This window comes from Oncorhynchus masou, chromosome 31, assembly GCF_036934945.1.
Source record: "Oncorhynchus masou masou isolate Uvic2021 chromosome 31, UVic_Omas_1.1, whole genome shotgun sequence".
NCBI lineage: Eukaryota > Metazoa > Chordata > Actinopteri > Salmoniformes > Salmonidae > Oncorhynchus > Oncorhynchus masou.
Genome location: NC_088242.1, coordinates 94,250,834 through 94,262,757, shown reverse-complemented (window position 1 = coordinate 94,262,757; position 11,924 = coordinate 94,250,834). Strand labels below are relative to the sequence as shown.

The following is an 11,924-nucleotide window of genomic DNA, read 5'->3' as shown; positions in this document are numbered from 1 at the left end:
CAGCATTGAATGGAGACCTGGTACTCGGCCATATCTTTTACAGTTTTTGGTTCATCATTTTGCTTGCCCTTGACAACATCTTAATCTTTCCCCCTGACAATCCTCTTGAGTTTATTCACACACACACCGATGCTTGTTTTTCATCAATCACATTCTATTGGTCATACTAGTACCACGTTTCCCAAAGTGCAATTTAAAACACATCACAAAGGAAAATACAAGTCAAGGCTTAATAAACGAACGGTGGCAAGAAGCTCCCCCAAGATGTCTGTAGGCCTATTAGGAAGAAACCTTCTAAGGGGTAGGAAACTATTGTGCATGGTTACTAGGTCTAGCAAAAAGTTTTGCCCAATGACCTCTGAAAACCCGCCCACAAGGCCTTAAAACTTGCCCCCAAAAAATGATTTTGAAACTGGGTGGTTCGAGACCTGAATGCTGATTGGCTGACAGCTGTGGTATATCAGACTGTATACTACAGGTATATGACGTTTATTTAATTACGTTGGTAACCCGTTTATAACAGCAATAAGGCACAAGGGGGTGTGGTATATGACCAATATACCACAGCTAAGGGCTGTATCCAGGCACTCAGCGTTGCGTCGTGTTTAAGAACAGCTCTTAGCCGTGGTATATTGGCCATATACCATACCCCCTTGTGCCTTATTGCGTGAAATAAATCCAGTTTGCGCATGTGCATAACTATAGGTCAATCCGACAGCAGAGTTTGAGTGATAAAAGTTGGACAGAGGATCTTGAAATCTCTGTGCAAGAAACACTTGGACGAACTTCAAGAAATGAATGTTTGGTGATTTTCGGGTAGTTGTGCCATTATTATGGGCCAGATGTTAAGACTACAAAACAGTTATAAATGGATTATTTGCGAGATTGACTTGTTATTTCAATATGCATAGATTACGAACTAAAATCTGGGTTTATAATTGCAATTTAACTTTGCCATGGTTTGCTGAGCAAGATGCAGGAAGCCTATAGTCCCTGATAGGACATCTAATTTCAGGGAAAAGTCCACGATAAAACTGACATTAAAATATGGACAATGATACATTTGCGATAGATCTATGATCAAAATTCATAACTTCCAATTTAATTAATTTAACATGGCCATGAATAATTGCAAAACTCAAACGGAGTTACAGGCTATTTATTAAATCCGTTTGCCAGCTCCAGGTAGGATACACATCTGGCACGAATTTCAATATATATGTATTTATTGTAGCAATTGGTAGCTTACAATGGCATCTAAATGAATAGCCTACTTGATGGCCAACAGATGCAAATGTAGCTTGTCTTTCGACACATTTTAATGTAATTTTCATTGTGGACTTTCCCCCCATAATACAAGACCGCGAGGGAGTTCCATGACTTTCCCCCCATAATACAAGACCGCGAGGGAGTTCCATGACTTTCCCCCCATAATACAAGACCGCGAGGGAGTTCCATAACTTTCCCCCATAATATAAGACCGCGAGGGAGTTCCATAACTTAATTTTTTTTTAATTCCAGAACTGAGCAAGAGTAAAACCCTTTGCTTGATACTGTTATCCATTAGAGAAGTCGACATTAGAATGCAGTTTACTTTAAACCACCTTTTTGAGCTATTTTATCTAAAGTGCTCGAGTGCGCCTGAAGTCGTTTTCCAATGGTCCAATTGGTCTCCATAATGACCAATCTATACTGTACAAAAATATAAGCGCAACAATTTCAAAGATTTTACTGAGTTACAGTTCATATAAGGAAATCAGTCAATTGAAATGAATTCATTAGGCCCTAATCTATGGATCTCATATGACTGGGATTACAGATATGCATTTGTTGATTGCAGATACCTTAAAAAATGGGCCTCACAATGGGGCTCAGGATCTCGTCACGGTATCTCTGTGTATTCAAATTGCTATCAATTGCTATCAATAAAATGCAATTGTGTTTGGTGTCTGTGGCTTAAGCCTGCCCCATACGATAACCCCACCACAGCAATGGGGCAAAGCAAACCAGTAGCCCGCACGATGCCATACATGTGGTCTGCACTGCCAAATTCTTTAAAACTACGTTGGAGGCGGCTTATGGTAGAGAAATTAACATTCAATTCTCTGTAAACAGCTCTAGTCGAGCATGCCAATTTCATGTTCCTTCAAAACTTGAGACATCTGTGGCATTGTGTGTGTGTGTGTGACAAAAAACTGCACATTTTAGTGGCCTTTTATTGTCCCCAGCGCAAGGTGCACCTGTGTAATGATCATGCTGTTTAATCAGGTTATTGATATGCAACACCTGTCAGGTGGATGGATTATCTTGGCAATACAAAGGAGAAATGCTCACTGACCGTGATGTAAACAAATTTGTGGCCAAAATTTGAGAGAAATAAGCTTTTTGTGCGAAAGGAACATGCCTGGGAAAATGTATTTAACCTCGAGAAAAATAGGACCAACACCTTTACATGTTGCGTTTTTATATTTTTGTTCAGTGTAAATAAATAGCCTACCTACAACTGATAAAAATGTGTCATATATTTGTCCTGCTCTGTCTCCCTGACTCAGCGGCCTCTTGCTGCAGCGCTCTCTAGACCAGTGCTCTCAACTCACACACACACACACCTCTCCAGCCCTCCTCTTCGTCACCATTCACTCACTCCGTAACAGCCTGCTCACTGCCTGATAGTCAGCAGCAGCAGGTCACAGTTAAATATACACATTTCTAAGAGAAATGCCACGGTGGCCGCGGTGCAGTTTAGAATTGGCCCAAAAACACAACACCCGCGACAATACATTTTCACCTGAGACGTTGTTTTCAAGGTAGCCCTTGGCAACACTGGCCTGGCAGAATCATTTTTGTCGGAGCAGATGGTGTGAGGGAGGGGGCAGGTACAGCATTATAATAATTTGTACACTGTAAATGAACTGTAAATTGACCTCAACTAACTAAGCCTGAAATATAAATTGTATTTAAATTGAAAAAATATTTAATAGATTAAGACACGATCACGTGTATTTTTTCGTGGGAATACATACAGCTGCCTTAAATTTAAAATGTTTTTCCTGACAGGTAGATAGTCTCTCATTACCTGTCCTAACAGACTCTCTCTCTCTCTCTCCACCTGTCCTGACAGACTCTCTCTCTCTCTCTCTACCTGTCCTGACAGACTCTCTCTCTCTCTCTCCACCTGTCCTGACAGACTCTCTCTCTCTCTCTCCACCTGTCCTGACAGACTCTCTCTCTCTCCACCTGTCCTGACAGACTCTCTCTCTCTCTACCTGTCCTGACAGACTCTCTCTCTCTCTCTCCACCTGTCCTGACAGACTCTCTCTCTCTCTCCACCTGTCCTGACAGACTCTCTCTCTCTCCACCTGTCCTGACAGACTCTCTCTCTCTCCACCTGTCCTGACAGACTGTCTCTCTCTCCACCTGTCCTGACAGACTGTCTCTCTCATTACCTGTCCTGACAGACTCTCTGTCTCTCTCTCTCTCTCTCTCCTCCTGTCCTGACACTCTCTCTCTCCACCTGTCCTGACAGACTGTCTCTCTCTCTCCACCTGTCCTGACACTCTCTCATTACCTGTCCTGACAGACACTCTGTCTCTCTCAATTCAATTCAAGGGGCTTTATTGGCATGGGAAACGTGTTAACATTGCCAAAGCAAGTAAGGTATATAATATATAAAGTGAAATAAACAATAACAATTAACAGTAGACATCACACATACAGAAGTTTCAAAACAATAAAGACATTACAAATGTCGTATTATATATATATATATACAGTGTTTTTACAATGTGCAAATGATAAAATAAATAAGCATAGATATGGGTTGTATTTACAATGGTGTTTGTTCCTCACTGGTTGCCCTTTTCTCGTGGCAACAGATCACAAATCTTGCTGCTCTGATGGCACACTGTGGAATTTCACCCAGTAGATATGGGAGTTTTTCAAAATTGGATTTGTTTTCGAATTCTTTGTGGATCTGTGTAATCTGAGGGAAATATGTCTCTCTAATATGGTCATACATTGGGCAGGAGGTTAGGAAGTGCAGCTCAGTTTCCACCTCATTTTGTGGGCAGTGAGCACATAGCCTGTCTTCTCTTGAGAGCCATGTCTGCCTACGGCGGCCTTTCTCAATAGCAAGGCTATGCTCGCTGAGTCTGTACATAGTCAAAGCTTTCCTTAATTTTGGGTCAGTCACAGTGGTCAGGTATTCTGCCGTTGTGTACTCTCTGTGTAGGGCCAAATAGCATTCTAGTTTGCTCTGTTTTTTTGTTAATTCTTTCCAATGTGTCAAGTAATTATCTTTTTGTTTTCTCATGATTTGGTTGGGTCTAATTGTGCTGCTGTCATGGGGCTCTGTAGGGTGTGTTTGTGAACAGAGCCCCAGGACCAGCTTGCTTAGGGGACTCTTCTCCAGGTTCATCTCTCTGTAGGTGATGGCTTTGTTGTGGAAGGTTTGGGAATCGCTTCTTTTTAGGTGGTTATAGAATTTAACAGCTCTTTTCTGGATTTTGATAATTAGTGGGTATCGGCCTAATTCTGCTCTCTCCCTCTCCCTCCACCTGTCCTGACAGACTGTCTCTCTCTCTCTCTCTCCACCTGTCCTGACACTCTCTCTCTCTACCTGTCCTGACAGACTGTCGCCATGACAGCGGAGGAGACCATTAACATCAAAGAGGTGGAGGTGATCAAGCTGATGCTGGACTTCCTCAACTCCAGGAAGCTTCACATCAGCATGTTGTCTCTGGAGAAGGAGAGCGGTGTCATTAATGGTCTTTACTCTGATGACATGCTCTTCCTCAGGTACTCGCATGACTTTTAGTCTGCTACAAACACAGTGCCATTCTGCAGTCTGTATGGGAATAACACCCAGCTAGGCATGCCTCCATCAGGAGGAGGACTCTTCAGAAAGACCACCCCGTTAGGACTCTTTTTAAAGCAGCGCTCATCAATCCCTGTGCAGGTTTTTCCTCCAGCCCAGTTCTGATACACAGCGGTCTAAGGCACTGCATCTTAGTGCTAGAGGCATCACTACAGACCCTGGTTCGATCTGGGGCTGTATCACAACCGGCCGTGATTGGGAGTTCCATAGGGTGGCGCACAATTGGCCCAGTTTTGTCCGGGTTAGGGGAGGGTCTGGCCCAGCGTCGTCCGGGTTAAGGGGAGGGTCTGGCCCAGCGTCGTCCGGGTTAGGGGAGGGTCTGGCCCAGCGTCGTCCGGGTTAAGGGGAGGGTCTGGCCCAGCGTCGTCCGGGTTAAGGGGAGGGTCTGGCTCAGCGTCGTCCGGGTTAAGGGAGGGTCTGGCCCAGCGTCGTCCGGGTTAGGGGAGGGTCTGGCCCAGCGTCGTCCGGGTTAGGGAGGGTCTGGCCCAGCGTCGTCCGGGTTAGGGGAGGGTCTGGCCCAGCGTCGTCCGGGTTAGGGGAGGGTCTGGCCCAGCGTCGTCCGGGTTAGGGGAGGGTCTGGCCCAGCGTCGTCCGGGTTAGGGAGGGTCTGGCCCAGCGTCGTCCGGGTTAGGGGAGGGTCTGGCCCAGCGTCGTCCGGGTTAGGGGAGGGTCTGGCCCAGCGTTGTCCGGGTTAAGGGAGGGTCTGGCCCAGCGTCGTCCGGGTTAAGGGAGGGTCTGGCCCAGCGTCGTCCGGGTTAAGGGAGGGTCTGGCCCAGCGTCGTCCGGGTTAGGGGAGGGTCTGGCCCAGCGTCGTCCGAGTTAGGGGAGGGTCTGGCCCAGCGTCGTCCGGGTTAGGGGAGGGTCTGGCCCAGCGTCGTCCGGGTTAGGGGAGGGTCTGGCCCAGCGTCGTCCGGGTTAGGGGAGGGTCTGGCCCAGCGTTGTCCTGGTTAAGGGAGGGTCTGGCCCAGCGTTGTCCGGGTTAAGGGAGGGTCTGGCCCAGCGTTGTCCGGGTTAAGGCAGGGTCTGGCCCAGCGTCGTCCGGGTTAGGGGAGGGTCTGGCCAGTGGTAGGCCATCATTGTAAATAAGACTTTGTTCTTAACTGAAACTGTCTAGTTAAATAAAATAATAATAATAATCACGCTTCACGACTCGGTAAACAAGTCCATGTCCCAGACCATCTGTTTTGTAGATTCAGCTATCCAAAATGAATGGAAAAGTTAAGCACCATATTATCTCCAGATTTGCAGTGGTTATCTTTTCTATCAATTTGTGGCTGAGGCATAGAGCTGGATCTACGCGACCTGATGGCATGGGATGTGGACTCATCTTGATATGAGACATTTGAAATACTGAAAACATAATTTTTAAAGTGAAATGTCCCTTTAAGTACACCGATAGTGTTGGCGTATGTGAGGTCCTGCGTTTCATTCCCATTTTTTTTTTTTACACAAATCTTATTTCATGCTGCACTGCACCTTGTACAGTACTCCGTGACCTTCACCAGAGAGACTTAATCTAAAGAGCCCCCTCGGGACATTATTCCATTTAGCGTCTGTAAGTGGCTGATTACATACACGGTGCACTATAATACGATTTTCAAAGTCGTTGTTTACCCCTCTTTGTTTTCCATCAGGCTTATCCAATTATGATGCTCTGTTGCAGTACTACACACAAATACTAACATTAGGATGCTCTGTTGCAGTAGTATACACAAATACTAACATTAGGATGCTCTGTTGCAGTAGTACACACAAATACTAACATTAGGATGCTCTGTTGCAGTAGTATACACAAATACTAACATCAGGATGCTCTGTTGCAGTACTACACACAAATACTAACATTAGGATGCTCTGTTGCAGTAGTACACACAAATACTAACATCAGGATGCTCTGTTGCAGTAGTACACACAAATACTAACATCAGGATGCTCTGTTGCAGTAGTACACACAACTACTAACATCAGGATGCTCTGTTGCAGTACTACACACAAATACTAACATCAGGATGCTCTGTTGCAGTAGTATACACAAATACTAACATCAGGATGCTCTGTTGCAGTACTACACACAAATACTAACATCAGGATGCTCTGTTGCAGTACTACACACAAATACTAACATCAGGATGCTCTGTTGCAGTAGTACACACAAATACTAACATCAGGATGCTCTGTTGCAGTAGTATACACAAATACTAACATCAGGATGCTCTGTTGCAGTAGTATACACAAATACTAACATCAGAATGCTCTGTTGCAGTAGTATACACAAATACTAACATCAGAATGCCCTGTTGCAGTAGTATACACAAATACTAACAAATTAGGATGCTCTGTTGCAGTAGTACACACAAATACTAACACATTAGGATGCTCTGTTGCAGTACTACACACAAATACTAACAAATTAGGATGCTCTGTTGCAGTACTATACACAAATACTAACATCAGGATGCTCTGTTGCAGTACTATACACAAATACTAACATCAGGATGCTCTGTTGCAGTACTACACACAAATACTAACATTAGGATGCTCTGTTGCAAGTACTACACACAAATACTAACAAATTAGGATGCTCTGTTGCAGTACTACACACAAATACTAACATCAGGATGCTCTGTTGCAGGAGTATACACAAATACTAACATTAGGATGCTCTGTTGCAGTACTACACACAAATACTAACAAATGAGGATGCTCTGTTGCAGTAGTATACACAAATACTAACATCAGGATGCTCTGTTGCAGTACTACACACAAATACTAACATCAGGATGCTCTGTTGCAGTACCACACACAAATACTAACATCAGGATGCTCTGTTGCAGTACTACACACAAATACTAACAAATTGGGATGCTCTGTTGCTGTACTACACACAAATACTAACAAATTGGGATGCTCTGTTGCAGTAGTACACACAAAAACTAACAAATTAGGATGCTCTGTTGCAGTACTACACACAAATACTAACATCAGGATGCTCTGTTGCAATACTACACACAAATACTAACATCAGGATGCTCTGTTGCAATACTACACACAAATACTAACAAATTAGGATGCTCTGTTGCAATACTACACACAAATACTAACAAATTGGGATGCTCTGTTGCAGTACAATACACAAATACTAACAAATTGGGATGCTCTGTTGCAGTAGTACACACAAATACTAACAAATTAGGATGCTCTGTTGCAGTAGTACACACAAATACTAACAAATTAGGATGCTCTGTTGCAATACTACACACAAATACTAACACATTAGGATGCTCTGTTGCAGTAGTACACACAAATACTAACAAATTAGGATGCTCTGTTGCAGTAGTACACACAAATACTAACAAATTAGGATGCTCTGTTGCAGTAGTACACACAAATACTAACACATTAGGATGCTCTGTTGCAGTACTACACACAAATACTAACACATTAGGATGCTCTGTTGCAATACTACACAAAAATACTAACAACATTCAACGGGAACTGTACAGTTTTTCATAAAACCTCTGTAACTAACAACTGGCATATTACGAGCCACCACTCTGCTACCAGAAGGTACAAGGTGAATGGATGAAGGTCAAACAGAATTTTAGAACAACAGGGTCTTGTTCACTACACGGAAGAAAACGACCCGAAACAGAGTGAAATGATCTTTAAAAAAATCTTGTTTTTGTTTAATGGACACGACCCAGGTTAACTCTATGCCCTGATAACTATTCCCATGTTGTGCCACAGGCAGCTGATTCTAGATGGCCAATGGGAAGAGGTCCTACAATTCATTCAGCCTTTAGAAGGCATGGAGAAGTTTGACAAAAAGAGGTGAGAGAACCTTTTTTTTTATGCTTATTTGATCCAATGTCTTCCACCCAAATGTGAATCTTAACTCTTGCCAGACACACAGGTCACAGGTTAACTCTTCAGAGATTTGATTAGCCAGTTAAGAGTGAGGTGAAATTAGATGTCATCTTTGTACAGTCAACCCATTTTGTTTATTTACATATGAACAAATACAAATTTTCAATTTTGGCACTTTTTCATTTTTATTTTTACTGAATGTTATTAATGTGTCTTGTGATCTTGCCTGGCTTGTCTAGGTTCCGCTACATCGTCCTGAAACAGACATTTCTGGAGGCCCTGTGTGTAAATAACGCCATGTCAGCTGCTGACGACCCTCAGAACGTGAGTGGGACAAGCCTGTGTATACCACAAGCGTTGCGTGTACGACTGTATTCAAATAGACATGCTGAGATACTGGCAGCAAAAAAGCCAACCGTCAGTTTAGCAAGATCCATTTCAAGTGTTTCTACAAGTCTCTGAAGTGATGAACTGATTAGGTGGCTTCTGATTTCGGTCTCTGTATTTATGCTTCGGGTGTCGCAAGCTATGAACATCGCCAAGGAAGGAAAACCGGGACTTTTCCAGTGTAATTTGGAAGTCAATTTCATGTTCAGTGAAAAAATAAAATTAGAAGCACTTCCTAATTGATGAATTACATTTCAGTGATCTTAAATTGGCTTAGAAGTAGTGGGTTATACTATATCTATGTAGTACGACTTTACTCAATAAACGCCGTTGAATTAATGTCCACCCCCCCTTTCCTTGTGCTGCCGACAGCTGGAGCTGTCCATGCAAGAGGCGGTCAGATGTCTCCACAGCCTGGAGGGGTTCTGTCCCTCTAAAGAGGACTACAGTAAACTATGCCTGCTCCTCACGCTGCCCTGCCTCACCCAACATGCTGAGTTCAAGGACTGGAACCCCAGCACGGCCCGGGTGCACTGCTTCGAGGAGGCCTGCGCCATGGTGGCCGAGTTCATCCCTGCCGACAGGAAGCTGAGCGAGGCTGGGTTCAGGGCCAGCGGCAACCGCCTCTTCCAGCTGCTCATCAAAGGAGTTTTGTACGAGTGCTGTGTGGAGTTCTGTCAGGTCAGTGTTGGTCAATCAAATGTATTTATAAAGCCCTTTTTGTTTTTTTACATCGGCAGTTGTCACAGTGCTTTACGTAAACCAGGACCCCAACGGCCTACAGAGAAGCAGAAGCACAGTGGCCAGTCAAAACTCCCTAGAAGGTAGTCACCTAGAGAGGAATCCAGGCTCAGTAAATATGGCCAATGTGTTGGCTGGAGGTGAATGAGGCCAGTTTTCTAACCTTGTTTCAGAATGTCAAGTGCTTTGAGAAAAGGGTTGAAAATGTCCCTTTTGAAACACCATTGTTCTCCATTTCTGAAACTCTACAGAGGTCCCAAGGATGAGGCACTCCACCACGTACATAATGGTAGGGAAGCTTCACAGTAGATCAGTCTACACTATTATTATTCTGATCTGAAAACACAGGATAGGTGAAGTTAATATCAAATATGACGAGCAGGAGTTGTCTCTTGCCTAGGTAGTACCAGTTCAGATGGAGGGAAAGGAGACAAAAAGAGAGCCATTATTAAACGTATCTGTACTGTTCTCTTCCAGAGCAAAGCCACGGGGGAGGAGATCACGGAGGACGAGGTGCTCTTGGGCGTGGACATGCTGTGTGGCAATGGCTGCGACGAACTCGACCTCTCCCTGCTTTCGTGGCTCCAGAACCTCTCGCCAGGCGCCTTCTCCTGCGCCTTTCAGCAGAAGACCCTGGCCATCCACGTGGATCGCCTGGTCAAGCCCACCAAGGCCGGCCACGCCGACCTGCTCACTCCCCTCATCAGCCGGCTTTCCCCCTGTCCCTCCTCGCCCCTGCAGAGGCCCCAGTCGGCAGACACCTACATGTCTCGGTCCCTGAACCCGGTGCTGGACGGGCTGTCCCATGGCCTGGCGGCCCAGGCCCAGAACAAGAGGGGCACGGAGGGCAGCGTGAGACCGGCGCTCAGCCAAAGCATGGTGGAGAATAACGTGCACCAGCTGGACGACGACTCACCAGAAAGGTACAGCACTAGGCCCTTCAGGGTTAATTTAAGGTTTATTGAAATGGGTAGGTACTGGGCCCTTCAGGGTTAATTTAAGGTTTATTGAAATGGGTAGTTACTGGGCCCTTCAGGGTTAATTTAAGGTTTATTGAAATGGGTAGGTACTGGGCCCTTCAGGGTTAATTTAAGGTTTATTGAAATGGGTAGTTACTGGGCCCTTCAGGGTTAATTTAAGGTTTATTGAAATGGGTAGGTACGGCATGACAATAGGCTTACTGTAAACAACATACTGTTAGGAGAATTATGTTCTCAAGGTTCATAACCCAATTCAATTATACTACTCAGTCTGCGACCTAGAATGTGTAAGATACTGGTTGAATGAAACAGACTGAGCCCAGCTAACAGAACGGTTTATTCACGAGGGCACTGGTCTGTGGTACACAACCATTCATTTTATACTGGCTTCTCACGCACACGCACACTAACATACGCACTAACATACGCACTAACATACGCACTAACACTAACATACGCACTAACATACGCACTAACATACGCACTAACATACACACTAACATACGCACTAACATACGCACTAACATACGCACTCACACTAACATACGCACTCACACTAACATACGCACTAACATACGCACTCACACTAACATACGCACTAACATACGCACTAACATACACACTAACATACACACTAACATACACACTAACATACACACTCACACTAACATTCACACTAACATACGCACTAACATACGCACTAACATACGCACTAACATACGCACTCACACTAACATACGCACTCACACTAACATACGCACTAACATACGCACTCACACTAACATACGCACTAACATACGCACTAACATACACACTAACATACACACTAACATACACACTAACATACACACTCACACTAACATTCACACTAACATACGCACTAACATACGCACTAACATACGCACTAACATACGCACTCACACTAACATACGCACTAACATACGCACTAACATACGCACTAACACTAACATACGCACTAACATACGCACTAACATACGCACTAACATACACACTAACATACGCACTAACATACGCACTCACACTAACATACGCACTCACACTAACATACGCAC

At 44.4% G+C, this 11,924-nt stretch overlaps 1 protein-coding gene across 1 annotated transcript in view; it reads left to right on the top strand.

The window, feature by feature from the left end:
- LOC135525073 (WD repeat-containing protein 47-like) overlaps positions 1–11,924 on the top strand; it is a 42,828-nt gene that overhangs the window by 816 nt on the left and 30,088 nt on the right. The window contains exons 2-6 of the mRNA XM_064952831.1: positions 4,631–4,797; positions 8,624–8,707; positions 8,983–9,067; positions 9,503–9,811; positions 10,349–10,794. Coding sequence (XP_064808903.1) covers positions 4,640–4,797; positions 8,624–8,707; positions 8,983–9,067; positions 9,503–9,811; positions 10,349–10,794 — 1,082 coding nt within the window. The 5' untranslated portion in view covers positions 4,631–4,639. The remainder of the gene's footprint in view (positions 1–4,630; positions 4,798–8,623; positions 8,708–8,982; positions 9,068–9,502; positions 9,812–10,348; positions 10,795–11,924) is intronic.